Below are 26804 nucleotides of genomic sequence, written 5' to 3'. Positions count from 1 at the left end.
CAGCAAAGTGTGAGTGCTTCTCTCAAAGTAAGCATAATGCTGAATGACAAAATCACAAGACCAGACCTTTTCCTCACAATGGTTCTGAGAAAAGAGTTACGTTGGCCTCTAAAAATGGAAGGAGAAAATATAGGTCACAAAATAAAGTGAAAGTTATAGAAACAGAACAAATTGATGGATGCCAGAGGTAGGAGTTGGAGATAGTAAATGGGTGAAGGTGGACAAAAGGTGCAAACTTCCAGTTACAATATATATAAGTAGTACATATGTAATGTACAGCATGGAAACTATAGTTAACAATACTGCATTGCATATTTGAAAGTTGCTGAGTATAGATCTTAAAAGTTCCTATCATAAGGAAAAAAGTTTGTAAGTATATAAGGTGATGGATGTTAACTAAACTTATTGTGGCAATTATTTCACAATATATACATATATCAAATTATGTGTGGTACACCTTAAATAATACAATGTTATATGTCAATTATAGATCAATAAAACTAGAAAATAAACAAATAATAGAAAGTGAAATAGATTCACTGTGTGAGTACATGTATTATTTTAAAAGAAATGTTTAGGAATGAAAGAAAATTCGAGTCACTTGAGGGCTACCTTTGTTGGTGCAACATACACGACCACCCCTTCACTGCTCTCCTTCAGCACCTTCTCCATGCAGTAGTAGGAAGCATAGGTTTTGCCTGAGGATGTTGGGGCGACAATCACTGCTGACTCATTATTATCCACAACATCAAGGAGCTCTCGCTGCAGGGTTCAGAGAACCATTCACATCAATAATATGAACAGCATGTTACCAAAGCAAATCGATGAATACACTTCTATTACAATTTTCTGAATTTCATATGGAATGATGGGGAGTTGAAAATGCATGAAGAAACACATAGGAAAATCTGAAAAACTCATAACATTCTCTCAGAAGACAGGATTGCTATGCTTTTGAGCATCTGGAGGGGAGTTTGTGTGTGAAAAATGGAAAATGAGCCTGAATAAAATATCTCGTCACTGAGAAGATTTCTTTTTATCTAAGTATTTGTCATTGATTCAGTAGAGTGCTTCCCTAAAGGCTTTGAGAAATTAAGTTCTAAGAAGTAGCCAGTGTGTATTTTTGTAATAGTGAAATGATAGCTAAGGAGAAAGAAAATCAATCCTTCATAATTTCACTACTTATCTTTTCTTTACATACAAAAGAATGTCAGTTACCTACTTTGGAGGGCACAAGAAACTTCAACCCTTCAGTTTATGTTTGTTTTTTTTTTTTAATTTTTTTTTTATAAACATATATTTTTATCCCCAGGGGTACAGGTCTGTGAATCACCAGGTTTACACACTTCACAGCACTCACCAAAGCACATACCCTCCCCAATGTCCATAATCCCACCCCCTTCTCCCAACCTCCCTCCCCCCAGCAACCCTCAGTTTGTTTTGTGAGATTAAGAGTCACTTATGGTTTGTCTCCCTCCCAATTCCATCTTGTTTCATTGATTCTTCTTCTACCCACTTAAGCCCCCATGTTGCATCACCACTTCCTCATATCAGGGAGATCATATGATAGTCAAGCGGAGAAAGACAACTGTCTGCACACTCTTAATGTAGGTCCACACTGGGCCACATCTCAAAATTAGATGGACACAGAATAATTGAAATGTGTGTGGAATTAATAAAGAGCACTTGGCAGCTTTGCGTCCTACACTAAAGTAAGGAACAGGTCCTCCCATTCCTGAAAAGGAGGCAGGAATTTTTAAAGATCTTACACTATCATCAACATAAGAAAGATAAAGTCATATTCTGAATTTGAATTCTAGTAGACTGAACCTATGAAATTGCATGTTTGTAGGTAAATACATTCATTTATTAGCAATTTTATATGGTTTAATCTATGCAGAAACATACCATTTTACCCCAAGTTTTATATCCATCAATTTTACATGTATGTATAGAAGAATGGCTATGATGGTGACAGGTATAGCGTGTGAATATCTAAAAAACTGCTATATTGTTTAAACTACCAAAACTGCTCTGTGTGCATTTACATATGAAATCTTCTATTGACACAGGGAAAACATGGAGGTTGTTCCACAATGATATAACTGGATAATACAGACAGAACTTTAAAAATGTATGTGAATTCATCCAAGTACCTCCATTTATAAAAAATGAACAAAATGAAAACTTCACTTCCTTTAAATGGAAAAGACTTTCTATTTCATCATTTCCAATGATAAAATAATTTTAAATAACATGACTCCATATGAAGTTCATGCCAAATATAATATGTAAAGCCACAATAATGAGAAGGTCCTGATATTATATTTAATGATAAAATACAAATAAAATAAGATTTTTGTTTCATTCAGTTATTACCTGCCATGTGTCAGGAATAAAATCCTGAACTCTGGGATCTGGATCTTTTCTCTCATCTCGTATCAAATAATGGCCCATGTACTGTAGTTGAAACCGAACTGGCCCAATGCCAATTGAGTATTTATCTATTTTCTTCTTTATGTCATCTCTTGCAACCTACATTATTTCAAAAGTCCATTTGGAGAGTTATTTTAAACTACAACATTATTTAAATAATTAAGTAATTAATTTAATGTATTATTGAGTACTTTTTACAAGAAAAGCATTTTACCATCTTTTCAATTTTGTAGTATTTATTGATGAAGTTCTTTACCACCTCAATCACCATCTTAACTGTGAGTACATTGACAGACGTCAAGATTTTCAAATATCCATTATGGTATTTGTAGCTACAATCTAATACACTTAAAGACAACTAAACCATCACAATATAGTTTTTAAATTGTTTGCTAGAATTAAATACAGTATTAGTTTAAAGGGTCTGCAGAAATTATCTGGCATCTGTTTGTTCAAACAAGTATCTGTATCAGTTTTCTAGTTTATTTCAAGTTTCGGCAGCTGAATTACTAGCAATGATTGAAGACAGGAGTAAATATTGTCAGTTAAAAAAAGAAACAATCTAGAAGAAGGGACTGCATTTTCAAGACACTTTATGTACACCCCATAGTTATTCTATTAAAATGAGCTATTCTGAAAATTACCTGGGTCGGATAGAAAGAAGTTGCCAATTCATCAAATCCTAAATACTTCAGGCATTTGGCTATGAGTTGCTGATCTGCCTCCTGCAAAAGTTCTGGGTATTTTTCCATCAAGGAATGGATCCTTTTCATCATTTGAACAGCTATATTTAAATCTTTTGTGGTTTCACCTTGGCAAATAATAAACAATATAATTTTTATAAAGACCATCAAAAATAATGTTTGATTATCCAAGATTAGTCATCCAGGCTATCAATCTGACCTAATTATTTTATTTAACATTTATATAGTTTTTGGAATACAGATGACTAGGTAAAATATAATTAACGTGCGCCTATACCTACTTCATCATTTCTATGGATAACTGGAAAATAGCTGTGCAAATAAAGGAGACAGAGAAAAGTCTTATAGTTCATGATAGTAATAAGATTATTAAAGCTCAAGGTTGTATTAAGTGTTCTGGGGAACAACAAATATTTTCTTACCTATTATTTACATGCCATCTCTACTATCGTCAAAAAAAAATATTTAGATGACTTTAAATATCTGGTTAAAAACTTTGCAAAATTTATTGAGTCCTACTGTTGACCATAGATAATTATTTTGTACAATTCATTGGAGGTTTTCAATTAGTCTATTACAACTGAAAAATACAGAGTTTGCTAATTCTTCTTCATTTCTACATGGTTATTACATTCTTTTTATTCTTCCTAACTGCTAACCTTTCCATACTTACTATGTTAGGGCTGTTTTTAATTTCAAATTTCTTCCAATAAACCTATGTTTTAGCTATCTAACAAATATTACCAAATACCTACTGAATACTACAAGAGACTAAAAAAAAAATTTAATATAGAATTTTTCCCCTCAGGAGAGTAAACCATTTAATTCTGATCTTTCTTAGTAGGAGTCAGCTGCAAATTCTGATACAACATCTTGTTTGGGGAGAAATATATAAGCCAGATCTTGTGCTTCTCACTGTGAAAAAATCCACAGTGAAAGGCTGATGGCTTTTGAAGTTAATACAATGAGAGTAGGGGGGAGGGGAAGGATCCAGTGACCATGTATTAAATGGATTCAAGTGTGGAGATGCCAGAGACAGACAGATCAACTAGGTTACTGGGAAGAATTGTCAGTTTGGAGTTCTTATGGCACATATCATTTATCTGTTACTAATTTATGTACCTTTACCCAGGTTTATTTCCCCTTATCTTCTTCTTCCTGTCTCTTCTTTTTTATTCTACTGTGTTATAGAAATTGCAAAGTATAGCACATGGGTATCATGGAAACATTTAGAAGAATTCAACATGGCTGGCAAACATAATCTTTAGTTTTACCCAGAAAGAAAATGTTTGCACTTCAGATTTCAAAAATGAGAGACAGATCTCCCAGAGTGCCTCACCGTCTTTGTTGGTTCCTTTAACTATGCCCACAGTTTTATAAGAAGTTATTCTTATTCCTATCTTTGACTGATTTGATTTGAGTTTGCTTAGGAATGTGCTATATATTAGCTACTTTGAGATTTCACTGCTCACTGATAAAAGAAGTAATCTTTAGAGGAATTCTGTGAGGATAAAATCGCATAATGAATCTAAGGTTTCTAACACAAACTTCAAGTTAATAAATGACAGCTATCATCATTACATCCTTTGATTAATTCTCCAGTTCATCAAAACAAAAAACACAAAATCACATAAATTTACCTCGGCAATGTTCTTTCCATGCTTTCAAGCAGGCAGTCAATGCTACCATTTCAACTCGAAATTTCACTGAGTTACTTTTACATGATTTCAAAAAATCTTCCAGGTTCTTTATTCCAGAGTTTAAGTTCTCTTTCATTTCCTCTTCAATAGAAAATGACAGAGCACTCCACTTTTTCTCCTCTTTTTCCTCTTCCTTAGCAAATAATCTCTTTTTATTCTCTTTAGTAATTATTTCAGCCTTGGTCTCCTGTCCAAAAAAGGGGGGAAAGAAGCATATCATGAAATAAGCTGGAAATATTCCAAGATTAAATTTCATATATGAGACAATATTTTTAAGCATATACTGGTTATTTTGACCATCATTCCGTTCTTGAATAGGAACAATTTTAGGTTCAGTATTTATTTCTTAAAATTAAACCCTCTCTTAATTAAAAACTTATGACAATTAAATTTAATCACTATAAAGCCTCTCTGCAGATAACTATATAGATTTCTGAGTGGTATAGATTAGATTATAAATCAAAGAGTAAATTAATAAAATTGGAAACATCAGACCACTGTTTTCTCATGTCTCCTGCATTGCTTCCTGCTGCTTTCTCTGGATTGGATTTTCCTCTTCCATTTTTCCATTGTCATCTCCCTGTCTCCTACTTGTCCTTCAAGATATTTCCTCTATGAAGCCTTTCCTAACTCCCAAGCTTAACTCATATATTTCTTCTCTGCCAGGGCATCTCTCTATCAAAGTACTCATTACATATACTGTAGTTATGATTTTCCTTGTCTATCTCTCTAATCTATCTAGATTAACTTTCTTGAAACAGGAATATGTCATAGTTGTCTGTATGTTTCAAGCACAAAACATTTAGCTTATAATATTTGATAAGTGAATGAGGAAAAGCAAAAGCAGATGAAGGAAAGGAGTGGATAGAAAGAAACAACATAAATACAACTGATTTGCTTTATCTGGATAAGCTTTTCCAGTTGACTTAAACTCAATATGGATCCTCTTTACTAGACTTTTACCAATCTGATTTATTAATCTACAAAAACAAATTAAAGAATTGTATTCACTAGAGAATTCTATAAATCTTCCATTATTCTGATTAGTCATGAAATTAACATATAAATTTGTCTACAATGAAGTCAATATTATTTGTCATCATTTTCTCAATAATTCTAATCGACATTATTTGAGGATTCCTAATGTTTTAATCTGCCAAACGTTTGGTGCTCGGTTAACTCAGCATGATTCTTTCTCAGTACGAAAAGGGTGACCCTTGGCCCTTTGCCATGCACAATGCTTATCATATCCTGAAAATGCAGACTTATTAAATGGTTGCTAGAAGAGCACTTTATATAGTGCTGAGAGTGTTTATTTCAATAAGATAACTTATTTAATTTCTAATAATGTAAAAGAAAAAATGGCATATTTTCAGTCTTCATAACTTATACCATATAATGAGAATTTTTGCTACAAACTTTCTATTTTATAACATCCCTCTTAAAAAAAAAAAAAAAGAAAAAAGAAACTTCTTCATAGCCCTAAATGAAAAAGGAAAAGTAATTGGATGATTTCACCAACAAAAAAATTGGCTATGAAAATAAAAAGGGGGTTGTCACCACAAGAAGAAAAACAATGACCACATACATGGGCTTGGGAAAGGCTGCTTTTTAACTATTAAAGCAAAAGTCCTCATTTCTGCTTGGACTTTTTGAAAAATGTCAGCTTTACTGAGTTATTATGGAAAAATATAACTGTAAAATATTTAAAGTATACATCATGGTGATTTGAAATATGAATATATGTAGTTGAACTTTCCCCATTGGGTTAAGTAATCCATCCATTACCTCCCACATTTATCTTTTTTGAAAGTGAGAACATTGAAAATCTACTCTCTTAGTAAATTTTAATGATGTATTACAGTGTTATCAACTCCAGTCACTATATTTTACATTGGGTTCTCAGACACTATTCACTGTATAGCTGAAAGTTTGCACTTTTTTTACCAACCTCTACCTATTGCCCCCACCCACCCAGTCTGTGGCAACCATCTTTTTTTTTAATTCCACATATAAATGATAACATGCAGTATTTATCTTTGTCTAGTGTACTTCACTGAGCATTGCCAGGTTATCCATGTTGTCAGAAATGGCAGGAATTCCTTCTTATAGCTAAATAATATTCCATATGGGGTATATATACCCCATAATCTTTATTCATCCATCCACTGATAAATGTTTACTCTGTTTCCATATCTTGGCTATTATAAATAATGCTGCCATGAACATGGGAGTGCAGATATATTTTCCATAGCCTATTTTCATTTCCTTGGATAAATGCCCAGAAGTGGATTGCAAGCTCCTATGGTAGTTCTATTTTTAATTTTTTGAGTAATCTCCATATTGTTTCATAGTAGCTGCACCATTTACATTTCCATGTACAGTGCATAAGGGTTCCCCTTTCTCCAAATCCTTGTCAACACTTGTTACCTTCTGTCTTTTTCATGACAGCCATTCTGACGTCTCTGAGATAATATTTCATTGTGGTTTTGACTTGTATTTCCCTGATGACTGATGATGTTGAGCACGTTTTCATATACCGTTGGCCATTCATATATCTTCTTGAAAAAAAATTCTATTCAGTACTCAGTCCACTTTTAAAACCAGATTGTTTGGTTTGGGGGGTGTTGTTATTAAGTGATATTACTTCTTTATATATTTTAGATATTAACCCCTAATCAGGTATATGATTTGCAAATATCTTCTCCCATAGAGTAGACTGCTTTTTCATTTCACTGATGGCTTCCTCTGCTGTACAGAGTTTTTAGTTTGATGCAGTCTCATTTATTTTTGCTTTTGTTACCTTTGCTTTTTTTGATGTCAAAAAAAAATCATTGCTGAGACCAATGTCAAGGTACTTACCCCTTTTTTATTCTGGGAGTTCTATGGTTTCAGGTCTTTTATTCAAGTCTTTAATTTATTTTGAGTTGATTTTTATGTATGCTAGTTTCATTCTTTTGCAGATGGCTGTCCAATTTTCCCAACACCATTTATAAACTGTCTTTCCCCTCATTGCATATTCTTGCCTCCTTTTTCTTGAATTAAGCATATATGCATGTTTGTTTCTGGGATCTTTGTTCTCTTCTATTGATTTGTATGTCTGTTTTTGGGCCACTACCATACTCTTTTGATTATTACAGCTTTGTAGTATATCTTGAAATCTGAGATTGTGATACTTCCAGTTTTGTTCATCTTTTTCAAGATTGCTTTGACTATTCGGGTTCTTTTGTGGTTCCATACACATTTTAGAATTATTTCTTCTAATTCTGTGAAAAATGTTATTGGTAGTTTTATAGGGATTGAATTAAATTTGTAGATTGCTTTAGGTACCATGGACATTTTGAGAATAATAATTCTTCCAATCCATGAGCACAGAATATCTTTCCATTTTTTTGTGTGTCATCTTCAGTTTCTTTCACAGATGTTTTATAGTTTTCACTAAGTAAAGTACAGGTCTTTCACCTCCTTGATAAAATTTATATCTAGGTATTTTGATACAATTGTAAATAGAATTGTTATCTTAATTTCTCTTTCTGCTAGTGTGCTATTTGTGGATAGAAGCACAACAGATTTCTGTACATTAATTTTGTATTCTGCAACTTTACCAAATTCATTTATTAGTTCTAACTTTTTTTTTGGTAAAGTTTTTAGAATTTTTTTTATATATAATGTCATGTCATCAACGAATAGTGAAAGTTTTACTACTTCCTTACCAATTTGGAGAACTTGTATTTATTTTTCTTGCCTAATTGCTCTGACTAGGATTTCCAGACCATTCTTTTTTTTTTTTTTTTAATTTATTTTTTTATTTCCAGCATAACAGTATTCATTATTTTTGCACCACACCCCGTGCTCCATGCAATCCGTGCCCTCTATAATACCCACCACCTGGTACCCCAACCTCCCACCCCCCGTCCCTTCAAAACCCTCAGATTGTTTTTCAGAGTCCATAGTCTCTCATGGTTCACCTCCCCTTCCAATTTCCCCCAACTCCCTTCTCCACTCTAAGTCCCCATGTCCTCCATGCTATTTGTTATGCTCCACAAATAAGTGAAACCATATGATAATTGACTCTCTCTGCTTGACTTATTTCACTCAGCATAATCTCTTCCAGTCCCGTCCATGTTGCTACAGAAGTTGGGTATTCATCCTTTCTGATGGAGGCATAATACTCTATCCCCAGGGGTACAGGTCTGTGAATCACCAGGTTTACACACTTCACAGCACTCACCAAAGCACATACCCTCCCCAATGTCCATAATCCCACACCCTTCTCCCAAACCCCCTCCCCCCAGCAACCCTCAGTTTGTTTTGTGAGATTAATACTATGCAGCCATCAAAAGAAATGAAATCTTGCCATTTGCGACAACATGGATGGAACTAGAGCGTATCATGCTTAGCGAAATAAGTCAAGCAGAGAAAGACAACTATCATATGATCTCCTTGATATGAGGAAGTGGTGATGCAACATGGGGGCTTAAGTGGGTAGGAGAAGAATAAATGAAACAAGATGGGATTGGGAGGGAGACAAACCATAAGTGACTTTTAATCTCCAGACCATTCTTAATAAAAGTGGTGAGAGTGGGCATCATTGTCTTGTTCCTGATCTTAGAGAAAATGTTTTCAGGTTTTCACCTTTATTATTGTATAATAACTTTCCTTGTTTCTTATGACAGTCTTCGCCTTAATGTCTATTTTCTCTAATATAAATATAGCTACCCCGGCATTTTTTGTTTTCTATTTGCATGGAATATCTTCTTCCATCCCTTTACTTTCAGTTTGTGTGTCCGTAAAGCTGAATAAAGCTGAAGTGAGTCTCTTTTAAATATCATATAGTAGGGTATTATTATTATTATTATTATTATTATTAATTCAGCCCCTCTATGTCTTGTGATTGGAGAATTTAGTCCATTAACATTTAAATTAATTATTAATATGTATTGGCTTACTATGACCATTAATTTTTCTGACTGATTTACAATCCCTTTGTTTTTCTCTTTTTCCTCTTGCTTTGTGACTTGATAGCTTTCTGTAGTGGTATGCTCAGATTCTTTTTGTTACTTTTAAAGTATGCAAATCAGTCTCTTTCTGGGAAAGACTGGGAATAAGCATTTCAGTCTGCTGCCTCTATGCCTTGGGTGGGGATAATCAAGCTACAGTCTTGTGGGTCCTGTGGATGCAAGCTTTGTTGGCATTCAAAGCTAGATGTTTTGAGAGGCCCTTTCCACTCAAAGTTCCTCAAGTGGAACTCAAAAGTTGGGGTGCCAGACCAAAAATTTGGTTCCAATCTTTTCCTCCTGAGGGCAAAATTAGGACTTTGGAGCTTTCTCCTAATTGCTTGTCTCTGTACCAGGGATGGGGTTTATAGTGAGAGTATGTTTCAGCCTCTTCTTCTACCTGTTTGATTGTGAGATTTTTCTCATTTGTTTCTCATTTTCTCACTAGTTCTCTAGTTTCTGGATTGCCTTCAGAGAAAATTTTCCTATATTTATCTGTAAATTCTGTATGTCCATGGAAGGAGATGATTTCAGGAACCTCCTATATTGCCATCTTAGACCAGAACTCAAAAGAACTATATTATTAATTTTATTTCAACATTGCTAAATCCAAGCCTTTAGTAACCTATTGTCTTATATTCTTTTTCAAATACATATACATTTTATTATGTATAAAGGACCATATATAACCTTGTATATGGAGGTTAGACTTTCTTACCAAATAAATAAAATAATCTAAGTGTTCATATATAAAAATAAAAAGCATAGAATGAAAAGAAACTACCAGAGGAATTTAACAAATAGCAACTTAAGAAAAGTCAGAAAACAGTTCTAAAATTTGATAGAATTAATAGAACTTACATGTGCCTTTTTCTTCTTGGGTGCACTGAAATTATTCTTTGGCTTGACAGCTTGAGTTACAACCAATTTTGGAGAGACTGATTCTAATGAACTCCCATAAAATCGCTGGAAAACATGATACTTCTGCACAGACCTAAGATAACGAGGATCTCTAGATTTTTCTGAAAAATAAAAGACTTAAAATGTAAAACTACTTGATTTTTTTCAAAAGCATTCTCACTAAACCTTCATACCATCCCAACCATACATGTACTTTTTAGTTTGGAATAATAGTTTAGTCTGATTTACATTTGTTAAAGAGGCAATCAAGTCAGGCAAATATTTATCTATAGAATAACCCTTTTCCTTATTTAAAAAATGGAAGTAAAAATAAATAAATAAATAAATAAAATAAAAGATGGAAGTGACAAGACACTCTTTCACTATTTACTTCCTAAAGCAAATATCATGCTACAAAGAATGATAGATTCTGCATATTACCTCTTTATTTGCTCTATGATTGAGTTTAAGAAGAAGAAGATAGAGGCAAAATCAAGAAGATATCTATCTTGGATATCCTGGCTTCCGGCACTGCTTGAAAAATCCTTACTCTCAATCATAGCCACAGAGCCAAGAGTTTGGCAGCTGACAAACACTTACACCATGGAAAAATCCAAAGACACAGGAAATTCCAACAATCAAGGAATGATTTACTTCCATACCCAAAGAAAACTACAATTAAGAGGATAATTAAGCTGGTTGATTTTTCTATGTCTGTATCTACATATATCTAATTAAACTGTTTTGAAGGATATTAATGGTTAATCTAAAAGGTCCCCTCACATCTTGCATGGTCTTAGTAGCTATTTATGTAAACAGGCTGTTAAGTATAAGCAAGCCTACGATGCACCCTCCTAGATTCTTCTGAAAGTTAAGTTTTATCATCTTGAAAAAGGGTGGAGGTAAGATAGGGGTAGACAAACATGAGATGAAGACAAGGGATGAACCAAGGGGACAAGATACCTAATTAAATCTCTATTGATCTACTTTTAGTAGTTTCATGGGCCTCCTTTTGCAGTTCCAATCATCCCAAGCTTGAAAGCACATAAAATACTGGCACTTGTTATATGTAATCAACTGGGTGGTGTGAAAGTAGCTGAAATTGCTCAAAAGACTAGGGCCTTAGTATTATGAATGTCAAGGAATACACAGATATTTTAAATTGCAAACCATATTTATTTAAAACAGCTCCAAGTTTTTGTGGGGACAAATGCAGTATTGGTGCACTTCCTAGGACATCTGCATTCCTGTGTTCCTATGACTATCAGTAAACAGAGTGGGACTTTTTTATTACTGTCTTTACGGACATACATCTAAATATCTTGTAGACTATTATCATTCAAGAAATATAACTTGTGGCTCATGATATGATAATTTTTTACAAAATAAAAAGAGAATGAAATTGATTTTAATTTATTTCACCAGAGACACATAACTCACCATCAAATTGACACTTTGTCCTATCATAATCATCACTAAGGGGTCTGTGAGAATGCCAATGCACAAGTTCATCAAATTCCTTTTGTTTAACTAGTGAAGTCACAGTAGGATCATCGCTATGAGACAAAAGAAATATATGCACATTTTAAATTTCATGCCTCTAAATACAACACAGCACAGGTTTCATTTTTTAATATTATAAAAATTAAAGCCACCCTTCTTCTTTCTATAATATGATGTGGGTGTTAGAATCCCAAAAACAGTTTATTAGGTGCTTAAGAACCCAGAATCTACCCCACATCTCTAGCAATCCCAACAACATCAACAAATATTCATTAATTAATCCACTAATTTAAAACATTCAACTGGAGTAATTTTACTCTAAAATTAAAACCATGTTGATTTTAACCTAGTTAAGATCAAAGACATTGATAAATTTGCTATTAAACTCACTATGTGTTACAAACACATACTGCATTTAATATACTCCATTTAATTTGTTTCATTTCATAGAATCTTTAATGAGTAAGTCATCCATTCCACCCATTTACTAAGACATTTTTGGTCTTATACCTCTTTAAGAAAGGCAAGTCTTTCAAAAGATCACCAACAAACTTATCAACCAGTTCACATGACATTGAAATAAATCCCAAATTAGGAATCTTTTCCTTGGAGGTATCTGTAAACAAGTTAAAAAAAAAAAAAATTAAGACAGTGTCAAAAGTGAGACTTTCACATAAGAACGTTATACATCATTTTCTAAAGCCTTAAAATAAAAAACATTTTTCACTGATTGTATTTACATTAATCAATTCCAGACCTTCCCATAAAGCTATTGCCCACATTAAAACATTTTGGAATGTAGCAGAGTATGAAGAAATAGGCAGTATTTAGGCATGTAGGTAGATAAGTAGGTAGAAAAACAACTGTTTACTGTTTTTAAATATCTATTTCCTTCATTATCCCTTATTACAAGGAAGTTGAACATGGAACTTGCACTCAGATCTCCCACATAAATAATTTTGTGGAAATAAATATTTAAAAAATAAGGAAGATTGGGACGCCTGGGTGGCTCAGTTGGTTAAGTGGCTGCCTTTGGCTCAGATCATGATCCCAGCCTCCTGGGATCAAGTCCCACATCGGGCTCCTTGCTCAGCAGGGAGCCCGCTTCTCCCTCTGCCTCTGCCTGCCACTCTATCTGCCTGTGCTCACTCTCTCTGTCAAATAAATAAATAAAACCTTAAAAAAAAAAAAGGGAAGCTATATAGATAATAATGAAATAACTTGTTATCATGACAGTATTTTCTTACATTCTCTTTGATATTATATATGTATACATATATGTATCTGCACATATACACATACATGTGATAGATACCATACATATCAAACATATATCCTATACATAATAGTTGGTTAATGAATGCCTTTTTATTTATACCTGGTTCACAATTATAGGTAAGCTGCCATTGCTCTGCCCATCCCCTTCATGTTCAGTTTCTGTTTGCCTGACACCTTCTTACTGCAGGTCTCTGCACTCTCTGCCTGAGTACTTTTCTTCTTACATCCATGTGAAGGCCAGAAGTGCTAAGGATCCCATGCCCCATAGATAGCCCTCAGCCAAAAATGTAACAGGAGTTGCAGGTAAATGCCCCAGCTATCTTGCTCTTCAGGTAAGATATCACTGAGGGGGTTTGAATGACATTCTAAGATTCCCAGTAAAATCTGCCTGTACCTGTCCACAGTGGAAACCTGCTCATTAACATGTCCTACACTGGTTTTGTTCTCTTCCTGATCTTATCTAACCACTCCCTTATTTGATCTTTCTATGATCAATAAACCCCTTATTTGATCTTCCTCAAGAGTCTTTGTCTGGTAGAACTCATCTGGACAAGAGTGTGTATATATATAAATACATATATCTATATATGTATATATATAGAAAGAGTATATGTATTCTTTCCCCATATTCTGAAAAATATATTTATATTGATACATCCTAAATTCACATTAGATTTCCTTCTCACATTCCTTAGGGGGACATTTTATTCTTCCTGAAATTCATCACATGGAGACATCTTCTATGATGTTATGATGATGGCTTAATCATATTTCTCTTTTTTAAGATTTTATTTTTATTAACTTATTTGTCAGAGAGGGAGAGCACAAGGAGGAGAAATGGTGGGCAACAGGAGAAGCAGGATCCCTGCCAGGATCCCTGGCAACAGGAGAAGCCTTATGTGGGACTAGATCCCAGGACCCTGGGATCATTACCTGAGCTGAAGGCAGATGCTTAACTGACTGAGCCACCCAGGCATTCCCAGGGTTTATGATGTTTTTCATCTACAAAGAATGTACTAGATTCTTCTGATCACTTTAAGCTAATTTTTCAGCTTAGAGTTGTCTTGAAACTACTAACAGAATAACTGAAACCCCAAATTCTTGGGAAGATGGACCTATAATTAGAAATCAACCTAGTAATTCATTTTGTATTAGCCAGAGATCAGTCTCCCTTTATTCTTGTCTCCTGGAATTGCATTTCTATTGTTTTGAGCTTAGCTATGATAATACTAAGAGTTGTTTGGTGTGTCTTACCAGCATTTCAATTGTTTCCCAGAAGAGATTTTTCCCCTAACCTATACTGCCATATTGATAGAAATAAAAGTCACAAATGAAATAGGCAACAACATTAGCTATAAGCAAAACATATAGCTCTTCAAAACTATAGTTATAGCATGTCATCCCAATGATACAGCAAAAGGTGATTTTATTTTTATTTATTATTATTATTAATTTATTATTTATTATTTAAATGCATAGAGCCAGAAAAAAAATTTAGATATACAACAGTTAGTAGTGTTTTCAAAAAAAATCTTCAGAGATCTAAACTGTTACTTCAAATTAATTTGGAGATTTATTACCTTTGATTGGTGATGGATTCTTTTTAAGAAAACAAAGCTTTGTTGTTCTCAGAGGAAATGGCTTTCCAACAGCAAACTTTCCAACCAACTTTGACACAGTATTCCAAAGATATTCATAATCTTTCATAATGATATCTCCCAAATTCAAATGTAAGCCTATATGATAGTTAAAAGTACTAAATATTAAAAGTCACTAGTATGTATACAGAAGCATACACTTTGACAAAATTCATAGCGCTCTGAATTATTTGTCAAACTGTAAAATTTTCAGTGAGTTCCACACTGCACCTAAATAAATAATTTACAGCTATCATAACAACAGATTTTGGATATCTATTTTATAAGGTAAAAAATGTTATGCCACATATAACTTTACAACCAATAAAAGTGAATATAACTTATTTTTCAGAGATAAGAACATTTGTAGAGAGCTGCTACATTTATATGTTGCTAACTCATTTCAATGTTTGGCATGTGTAGGAACCAAATTCTAGAGGTCAAAGAAGCTTCAAGAATGCTCAATGAGTTATAGCTCTCTTAAAACATGTTTTCTTTTTCTTTGACTATTAAGAAATAGCAGAAAATTTATTCTAACAAAATAATTCAAAGAAAGAAAAACAAATTACATATAACATATAAATTAGCTTCATCTTTGGAAAAAAATTAAAATTCCCTAAATATCTCATAGTAGTCAGATGATTACCTTAATTTGAATAAATATTTTTAAATATAATGCATATATTTAAGTGAAAAATTAAACTGTTAAAATTATCTAAAAATGCCAAATACCCAAACATGTATTTTTTTCAAGAATACTTGAGTATATTAATTTAAAAATGTTTTAAAATATAACTCACTCTGATTGCAACTAAATAAAACATATATATGTATAAACAAAGATTGAAAGGAAAATAATTGCTACGTTTTATGTTGGACATATAGGAAAACGATTTTGAAGTTTTAAATTCTTTATAATGTTTATCTCTGGATGAAAGTACAATTATTAAAATATACTGAGGTGGTACCTTCAACATTTTCATTTTCATAGTAAAAAGCAATATTCTTCAACAAAACCTCATCACTTAAGTCTGAAAGGTGAATTAAATTCAGATTCCAGAATTCACAAATGTTTATATTACTTAGGATGAAATATTCACACCACTTTTTCTGCAAATCAAAAATAAAACCAAGTTATTGATGATTGTTATATTAGCAATAAACTATAATACAACTTCAAATCCATCAATAATCCAATGAAAGGCAAGTTGGCAAGGTTCTTCCAATTCTTATTACGTTCTTTCAGGCTGGATAATGCTGAATTCTCTTATCTTAAAAGGTTAGATCATAAAATAAAACCAAACTGACCAAAAAATTAAATCAGCAATAGTTCTTTATTCTGAATCATAGAAATCTGTGTTTGACTCAATACGATTCTTTCCTCACACAAATTTCATAGATTTGTCCCAATGCTACAGAAATACTTCTGTTTTCAAATGTGCCTCTGTTCTTTACTGAGATTTTAATGTTTTCCAATTCTACTTTCAGGTCAAAATAGTATTTAAGAAATAGCATTTAATTGTTTAGTGGTCTAGAAGATGATGAATTCATCATCTTCAAAGATGATGAAAGATTCCCTCCAAACTCAAACTCAAGATTCCCTTCCATCTACACCTGCTGAGCTTATGATTGTGAGGCTATATTCACGTCTACACAGACAGAATGTCTTCACTGGCCACACTTAGTTCAGAGTTGAATAGACATGAGTAAACAACCTTAGCAAGTGAGAGCCTAGTCATTTTTTCAGTCAATAATAATGTTTGGGGAATTAAATTCATTGGGGGGAAACCAAGCCTTCTCTGCCCCACCCTCCCTCAATAATAAAATCAAATGCTTTCCATATGTGAACAATTTACTTATCTATATTGATGTTGAAAGAGAACTCAGAATTGTCCAACAATAATAGAACATGGGCACGCTGCATATTTTATCCTCAATTTCCAGAAGTCACATTAAAAAAAATTTATTTTAATTAACTCAACGCATCCAAAGAATTATTTTCTTTTTAAGATTTTATTTATTTAGTTGAAAGAGAGAATGAGAGCGAGTGAGCATGAAAGGAGAAAGGTCAGAGGGAGAAACAGACTGCCCGCCGAGCAGGGAGCCTAATGCAGACTCGATCCCAGGACCCCAGGATCATGACTTGAGCCAAAGGCAGCAAGCCGCTCAACCAACTGAGCCACCCAGGCACCCTCAAAGTATTATTTCAATGTGTAATCAATATACAAATTATAATAGAGTAGTTTACATGTTTTTCATACTAAGTTTTTTTGAAATATGGTGTTTCCTTTAAGTTTAGAGCACATCTCACTTCAGACTACCCACATTCCACATGTTTAATATCCACTTGTGGCTATGGGCTACTGTTTTGGACAACCTAGCTCTAAATAGATATCAGGAAGATTGACCAAGTTTCAAAAGAAGTCATAAATATCAATGTGGGGACCTCCTACCTAGAGTGTAGTTTTAACTACAATAAAATGCTAAAGAGATCTCCACAAAACCATAGAGCAATGATTCTGCAGCCTCAACAGGAGCCTCACCTGAAAAGATTGTCAAATAAAACACAGATTACTAGGCATCATCCCAAGATTGATTCAGTAGCTCTGGGATGGAGCCAAAGAATTTGCATTTTTAACAAGTTCCCAGGTGATGTTGATGCTGTTGTTCAAGGGAACCATACTTGGAGAACCACAGACTGTAAAGTTCTCCCCACCCAATCTTATCCCATAATGCCACTGAGTAAACAAATGGTAATACATGAATAGGGTACAGCACACATTCCTCATTTTATTCACTTCTCATTAGAAGGGCCTCCATATGGTCTCCAAGGGTCAAGATTTGAGTAAACATGAAACTCTCCCTTCAGAGTTTGCTTAGTTGCTTTTTCTACAGACCTCAGAATATGCCTGTTATTGTGAAATTTCAGAAGCTCCCTGAATTACATTTCCAGCTACTGGGTGTTACCAAAATGAAGTACGGATGATAGAAAAGACCAGAGGAGTGCTTGACTCTTGAGTAATCAGCTGTTTCCCTCTATTAAGGGAGCAAAGAATGGTGGGAAGGGCACAGATTTGGAAACTGGACAGAGAGGAACTTATCTCCCACCTTGATCATTTATTAGCTGTGCTAAGGGGCCACTTAAACTTTCTGAGCCCAAGTTTCTCACCTGTAAAATGAGGACATAAGAAGTGTATTGTTATGTCTTAATGAGGTAATATAGGTAAAGTACACACATAAAGCTGGTGCAAAAAACCTAGCATCTATTCCTATCATGTCCTCAATCCATGCCATCCTAATTGAAGAGTGATTTTTTTTTTCTATCAGCTAAAACTACAAAGTATGTCCTGCAGAACCATCTTAGAACATTCCACAATTTAGAAAGACTTTGTAATATCTTTTTACCTAATTACAACTGTCCATAAAAATTGTTTATAGAGTCCATATAAAACTGTCTGTAAGTGAAAACCATACACACAGAGCATTTATCTAAATCTGTAAATCAATACCACAATTATTACATTCATACCCTTCAGTAACTGAGTATATGTAATTCAACCTATAAAAAGTTGACAAAAGATCAATTATCTGAGAAATAACTTTAGCACAAAATTTGTAACGCAATAATATTGATATGATAATGTATTATTTCAACATCTGATATGTCATGTCAATAGGCTTAATGTATTAACCTGACATGACTTTTATTGAAATGTCTAAAGTAAATCGGGGTGCCTGGGTTGCTTAGTTGGTTAAGCATCTGCCTTAGGCTCAGGTCATGATCCCAGGGTCTTGGGATGGAGCTCTCTCTCTGGCTACCCTGCTAAACGGAGAGTCCGTGTCTCCCTCTCCCTTCTCCCTCTTGTCACTCATGCATGCACTGTCTTTCTTTCTCTCTCAAATAAATAAGTAAAATATTTAAAATTAAATAAATAAACTAAAAGGAGCTGGAAATACAGTCTTCCTAATCCTTTAATTAACCATAGTCAGTCTCTTCCTAACAGACTATCAAAATGCCTAAAGGAAAGTTCCTCAATAGGAATTGGGATATAGGAAAATATTTTCACCCCTGAGCATCAGCAGAACCACATGGTATTGTGTATACCACATCATAAAACCTTCAACATTTCTGTTAGAGTAGTTGTAAATGCTCACAAATATAAACTAATATAATATAAATTATATATAATATAAATATAAATTTATATTATATATATATAAAATATAAACATAAATACATATTATATATATATATAATATAAACATAAATACTCACAAATATAAACCTAGATACACAATGTATTTTTCTGTTCCTGAACTTTGTTGATCCTACATATGCATTATGCCATTTCAGTAAATATAATGTAAGCACTACAAAGTAAAATCAGTCCAATTTAATTACTTCCTAGTCACACTCAGATCAATTCTTTTCATGAGTCTCTCATGCCAGGCTTTGACAGGAGTGTTTATATATTTGTGGGAAAACAACAACAACAACAACAAAATGTGTCTAAAAAGATTTATACATTTTGGTAAAAAACAGTGCCCACCACTCAGTATGGTTGTCTCCAGTTATACCTCACTCTTCAGTATTCTACATGGGCAATAGATCCAGATCCCTTGAATAGAGATTAAATGGTCAGTGGCTGTGGAGTGGCTTTCATTTGATCCCATGGAGCTCATAGTCTACTGAAATACGTCCTCAGACTTAAAGATGTCTTTTCCCACTTATTCCCTCATCTGGTTTCTGAAAATTCTGTAAAGACTAGCCGATTTCCCTTCCCTTTCAATCAACTAGCATGACTCATTCAGAACCTACAAGAACTTTCAGACCCTCCCTCAGGAAGTTCAGGCACCATTTCCCATACTTTCATGGATAGACACCACACTGCATTTTCTAGTCCAGTTCCCTGGCACATATAGCCACAGGTATCCTAAGTGAGACCAGGTATCTCCCAGTCTGTGCCCTAAAAATTAATCACAGGTTTTATCCATGCACATAACCCTGAAACTTTAGGGGGATTCTATAATGCCCTTCCCACCCCACTCATGGTGACTTCATTTATTCTCCACCTCTCTGCCCTCCTCAATTCATGGACACTTTATGAGGAAGGTTCAGTATGGGCAGAAGAAGGTTATTGTATTTTTCAATAATATTTGTTATATACAGACCAATATTATTCTTTCAAAGGGCAGGAAATTTGATTATTTTCCCCCAATCCCTAAAGTAAGACCACATGCCGGTCCAACTAGAAGGTGGGGTTGTGAGGACAGAGGTCATGCAAAAAAAATCTTATCAGAGGAGTTTTTTACCTAATAGAATTTAGGGAGTTAATGAATTTAGATCATAAAATTATATTTTAATTTTTGATAACATAGCAAAAATGTTTATTTTCAGTAATAAACCCAGGTGACATGCCATACTTCTATGCCTTAGCTGGGATTTAGCACCAGTAGAAATAACATATCCTCACATTACATTACAAGTGCTACAAACATCTAGAGATACTGTTTATATTTACCATACATTGAAAGCATGGTAGTTATAGGACTGCCTAATGTAGTAACAAGTAAACACATATATTACTAAATCACAAATGTGTGTTTTTAATATATTTTTTTAAGATTTTATTTATTTATCAAATAGAGATCACATGTAGGCAGAGAGGCAGGCAGAGAGAGAGGGGGGAAAACAGGCTTCCTACTGAGCAGAAAGCCCCATGCGGGCTGGATCCCAGGACCCCAGGACGCTGGGATCATGACCTGAGCTGAAGGCAGAGACTTTAACCCACTGAGCCACCCAGGTGCCCCTGTTTTTAATATTTTAATAGCTGTTTCTATGTAACTGATACCCTTGTAATCCTAAATATCTTATTTTATGCATTTGTATTATCCTGAGGAAGGGAGAACTCCCTGCATAGAATTCATCAGACAGCCATAAGAGACCCTAGAGGAAAGAAAAGGCAAGAAACTCTAAATGATTCCTCTTGGGTTGTTCTGATACTCTTGTTTGCTGAGAATGAGAAAGTGAGAAGATAGAGACTTGGATGAAACTCTGATTCTTCCCCAATAACATTACTTCCCTTGCAATCATAACAAAGAAAAGCTGCTCACCCTTTCACATACAGTTTTACCTCAGGGTTATGAAATAGAAGTTGTATCCTCATCACTCACCAACTCATCATTTCAAACTATTTTTTCACACTATTCTATAAAATTCTGCCTTTCTTCTCTCTGTACTATTCAGAAGTCCTCCCTAACATGCTCATTTAACAAATTCCTTGCTCACTTCCCCTCACTTAATGGTTTTTTTTTTTCACGCCAGCTCACAGTCCCCCTCTGCCTCTATCTTAACAACACCATGTATAACTTTAACCTCCAAGGAGACATTTATTGCAACATTTCTTGAATTTCTTATATCCAGTGACCACCCCCCTTCACCATTCTATCCATCTCACGTTCTCATGGACACACCAATGACCTTGTCATCACCAAAACTTACCCTCCCTCTCCGTCCTGGTTTGCACTCCCCTGAGACTCAACTTCAACTAACAGAGTGATCACAAGAAACACCAGCCAGGGAATACAGAAGTAAGACAGGAAAGAAAAGAAACCAATAAAGGATACATTATCCAATCCATGACCACTGGGAACAACTGGAACTTAATTTCACTAGGAATTCTAGGAGACAGTGTAGAATACATATCTCAACTTATATACAAGGAAGCTGGGGTCTTCATCCACCAATTCCTCATCTGTCTTTGGTGGAGGGCATGAGAATTAATACTTCAGCATTTCAGATCAAGCAAATAAATCCTCCAGGTGTGGAGTTGCAGGCATTTATAGGCAGATGGAAAAGTAAGTGAGTGGTAGACTCAGACAAGAAAACATTAAGTATATGCCACACTCCCTGATGAATAATTCCTTACTCCCTCCTGTTGATCCATCCATCTAACTTTGTGTAATGATCATCCACACTTCTTTATTAATCATATCAGGACCTCAGTTCTGGATAGGACCTATCCAATAGAGTCCATTTGGTTTACCTCATGCAACCTTGTTTTCTCGTCTATCATTTTTACCATCCTCTTGTGAAGATACTAAAATTTCTTTTCCTTTTTTCTTTTCCATAAAATTATGTATATCTACTAATAGCTTTTTTGTGCCTAAATTATCACGTCCCTTTTTTCCATACCATCCAATTGCTTTCCTTGTGCTTATAGGCATGTTGTTGAGACTACTAGAAAAAGAAAATCGTGCAATAAAACACACTGATGCAACTATAATTGTTTTGTCAAAAACTTCAAATAAACCTTCAAAGTGCTAGGTAGGACAGAGTGATATATAGTTTTTAATATTTAGAGGATATTTATTTTTCAGGAAGGTCCACCACAGCTGATGGGCACTACTGTCCACCGTTCCAGGGGATTTCTCCTTTGCTTTGCAAGAAATGCCCTCTCTTCTTGGAAGTGCCCGTGGGAAGGCTGGGAGGTGAAGAGAAACCATACACAACACTCCAGAGCCTTAAAAAAATAAAGCAACAAACAACCTCCTGCGCACGAATACACACATACAAAATAAATAGATGTATAAAAGGCCACTCTCCTGGCCGAGGGGCTACTTTGGGAGAGTGGAACTGGGTGGCTTGGCCCCAGCCAGGATCATCCACAGGCAAAATGGTATGGAAGTGCTGGACAGCTAAGAACAAGGCCTTGCTTCCAGGGGAGGACAGGGTAGGCCCTCTCCCCGGAGCTCAGTGGGGATAAGGTAACGAAGGAACAAATAAATAAATGAATAAATAGAACCCAATGTGCTCCCAGAGGCCTAAGGGCTTACTTAGACTGAGGCTCAGGGCCTTTGGGGCCTATTTCCCTGAAAAGAGCAGATCCAGTGACAGGCAGAAAGAATCACAAGGAAAGCACAAGTCCATATATATATATAGCACAAGTCCTATATATCTATATAGATATATAGATATATATATACCCCCTATACTATATATATATATATATATATATATACACACACCCCTATATATATATAATATATATATATAGTATACCCCCTCAATATAGTTTACTCCCCTAAGATCCTCGGTAAATATTTCCAAAATATTTCACCGTTCTTAAACTTCTGGGCTTGCTTCCCCACCACAGCATTCAGTATTTGACTTTGACTCCTATTTCATAAAGAACCTTAAACCAGACACAGAAACAAAGTTATCTTACAATTTCCATCACAGCCAATGCTGCACCATTCTTTCTTTATTCTCTCCTATGAGAATGGCAATACCTCTCCCTCTGTATAGCAACATATGCTAGACCCCATCCCCTCTCACCTTACTTTTCCCTGATTTTCATCCTATCCTCTCTCTTAATTTAAACATGCTCAGTCTTTGCCATTTTAAAAACATTCCTAATTGACCCACCTTCCTATTGTATTTTATCCTGTCACTTTCTTTATTCTCAACTCCTTACATATAAACTTCTCTTCATCTTTATCTTCTCCCTTCCACTCACTACTGAATCCACTCTGCCATAGATTCTGGCTTCTAACATTTCCATTAATATTTCCTTTAAAAAAATATTTTAAAATATTTCTCTTAATTACAATAAGCAGTGAGTCTTATGCTATTAAACCCAAAGTACTATTTTCAGTCCTCAACCTCCTATAGCTCTCTCCATGGCATGTGGTAGTATTAACCCACCTTTTGAAAAGCCCAGTTCCTTTGACCTTCATAGTAGTCTATTCTCTAAGCTTTCAACACTATTCATCTAAGTAGCTCCTTCTCAGTGTCCCTTGCCAGTGTCTCAATCTATTCCTAACCATTTTAAATTGGAGGATCTCAGGTCTCTGTCCTAGGCCCTCTTGTCTTTCCCAAAATCATTTTATCCACTGCCTTGGCATAAATTAACATCCATTGCCTAGTGATTTCCAAATCTTGATCCCCAATTCATTCCACTCTGTTAAGCTTCAACCAGTATTTCAAATTGCCTACTAGATATCTCCATTTGAGTATTTCATTGGCACCTCAAACTCAGCATCTCCAAAACTGAACTTGAGATCTTCTTCCACAATTATACTTCATACAATGGCATCATCCCCACAAATGCTCCAGCCAGAGATTTGAGTCACTTGACTTTTCCCTTTCTCTCATGCCCATAGTTAACTTGTTAAATAATTGTTGAAATTGCCTATTGGTATTCATTCTTACTTACCACTTCCTTAGTCCCTAATATAATTAACACTTACATGGACTGAGGTAACAGTCACCTAACTGGTTTCCGTAAATCCAGTTTTGCCACTACAATGCACTCTCTGCATTGCAAGCCAAAGAAAAGAAAATTTTTTTAATGAAAGTGTCATTTATTTGCATGAAATCATTCAGTTGGTTCTCATTGTGCTTATGATCAAGTTAAATCTCCATTCCCTTTACAGGATCTATACTGTCCTTCCTATATGATTTGTCTCTTACCCATCTCTTCAGCTTTATCACTTTCCCATATTCTTTCTATTCCAGTTATACAAGCTGTGTTCCAGTTCCTTGATCATGCCATTCTCGGGATGATCCCACATGCTGTTTCATCTCCTGTAATCCAGTATCCATCCTCTCTCCAACTTGCAAATCCTTCAAGATTTGCATTACTTCATTTCTCTTCATCTCTTAAAAGAAGCCATTCTTTTCTAACTGAATTGAATCTTTTTATTATCAGACTTTAAAGTATCCTATAATTCCTCCTTAATAATAATTTTAAAAATTTAATACTTCTCTTTCTGCAAAATATAGGTTTATAAAAGTGATGGGGTGAGATGGGTAAATATATTCTTATTTTTCTCACTGTATCCTCAGTGTCTCTCACAATGTACATATATTAGATAAATATTTGTGGACTAGCTTATGAATTAATTGGTTCTAAAATACTTTCCTTGAACATTTTGACTACAAGTATCAAGATTTTTAAAAATCTTGTATTTAAATTTATCCACTAATCCCACTTCTGAGCATGAAGTCTAAGTCAATATCCCCAAATTAAAGGAAAAGTCTTACACTCAAAGAACCTGGAAAATAGCAGCATTTATAATACAACAATTAAAATCTCTTATTATCTTATAATAGAAAAAGGGGTGAGTAAACCATGGTATACCCATTAAAAAATAGTAGCCATTAAAAAATGAGATTAACCAAGAGTATGAGAGAAAAATTTAAAATATGTGAAAAGAAAAATATTTACATTATATGTTCATATATAATATAATATATTCCAATGTAATATATGAATTGATTTGAATAGTGAGTCACCGACTATTTCTTTTGTTTTTACTATTTTCCTAAAGTCTACAAATTTTCTCTATCTAACATCTATAATGGACATAAATAACCAATACATTTATACTTTCAATTCCTCTCAAGAGCAGAACAAAAAATGGTCACAAATCTCTTATAATTAATGACACATAAACCTTATCTTGACCACAATTAGAAGGAAAATAGGTTTTTTTTGTTTTGTTTTATTCTTAGATTGGATATATATCATGCTGTTTGTTATTACTTCCAGCGTTTTTGAAATCAGGAAGAAACTGACTTGGGCCCTTAAATCTTTAAGGTCTCCAAACAGTTGACAATATCCCCTTATAAATCTTCTTCTTTTTTTTAATAGGCTCTTTGTCCAACATGGAGCCCAGCATGAGGCTTGAACTCACAACCCTGAGATCATGACCTGAGCCAAAACCAAGTCAGATGCTTAACCAACTGAGCTATGAATGTGCCCCCTTATGAATCTATTTTTGAAGGTGACTGTGGTTTCTTTATATCAAACAATGGAAACAAAAAAATAAATTAATTAATAAAGAACATATTTACCATTTTTAAGAAAGTGTGAATGTTCTTAGTCCAATGAGAAGTGATGAATCTAGTGCAGGCTCTTTGAGAAAGAGGTAAGTGGAGAAGGAAAACCACACTGAGACAATGCAGTTTACACAAATCTTCCATCTCTTGTAAAGCTAAGCAATTACTTTCCACCTGAGTAAAATAAAGAAGGTAAAATAGAGATCAGCAGACTATGAAATTGCATGATACACATGCAACACCACAAAGGTCAGCAGCCACACTTTGCTTTGTTACATTCTTTATTCAATAAGGCTTTTGAGTTTTTTTTCTTCATACATAAATTTGACTGCATACAAAACCCAGATGTCAGGTAAGGAGATGGGGAACTGCCAGCTCAATAGTAGTTTACATAAAGAATTTTTTTAGTATTTTTAGTTAAGCTTAACTTTACATGAGCTGATCCAACAGTTAATGAAATTTATCTGTTCCTGTGGGAACAGGACTTTGCAAGGATGGAGCCATGCTTTAAATGTCCTATTCTGTCCAAAGCATTGTATTTTAAAAGTTACACTGAATACTATTTAGAGTGAAGAAACCAGGACACATCTAAAAGAACTTATCCAATTTAAAAAAGAATAAAGAAATGGGCATATTTAACGTGATGGGACAAGGACCTCTTGGCCATCTTCAAATGTTTGCAGTGTTGTCAGTGAAACAAAACTATGATTTATTTCAGAGTGCCTCCACAGGGCCAAATAGGGTCTAATGCCTAGAAGTTCCAGCAAGAAACACTTGGTTTGGTACCATTTTTGTGATAATAA

General features: G+C 34.4%; 1 protein-coding gene across 8 annotated transcripts in view; it reads right to left on the bottom strand.

Moving 5' to 3' along the window:
• Positions 1-26804, bottom strand: part of DDX60 (DExD/H-box helicase 60) — a 113753-nt gene that overhangs the window by 65405 nt on the left and 21544 nt on the right. For all 8 annotated transcript variants that reach the window (XR_004283171.1, XM_032332591.1, XM_032332590.1 and 5 more), the window contains 10 exons: positions 26017-26175; positions 16124-16265; positions 15099-15254; positions 12751-12856; positions 12178-12293; positions 10699-10859; positions 4781-5027; positions 3081-3247; positions 2380-2535; positions 613-762 (listed from right to left, as the gene is read on the bottom strand). Coding sequence is in view for 7 of the 8 variants with exons in the window: in XM_032332591.1 (XP_032188482.1) it covers positions 613-762; positions 2380-2535; positions 3081-3247; positions 4781-5027; positions 10699-10859; positions 12178-12293; positions 12751-12856; positions 15099-15254; positions 16124-16265; positions 26017-26175 (1560 nt within the window). In the remaining variant the exon portion in view is untranslated. The remainder of the gene's footprint in view (positions 1-612; positions 763-2379; positions 2536-3080; positions 3248-4780; positions 5028-10698; positions 10860-12177; positions 12294-12750; positions 12857-15098; positions 15255-16123; positions 16266-26016; positions 26176-26804) is intronic.

This window comes from Mustela erminea, chromosome 2 (genome assembly GCF_009829155.1).
Source record: "Mustela erminea isolate mMusErm1 chromosome 2, mMusErm1.Pri, whole genome shotgun sequence".
Lineage (NCBI taxonomy): Eukaryota > Metazoa > Chordata > Mammalia > Carnivora > Mustelidae > Mustela > Mustela erminea.
The sequence above is the reverse complement of the archived record's forward strand: the minus strand, read 5'-3'. Positions and strand labels throughout refer to the sequence as shown.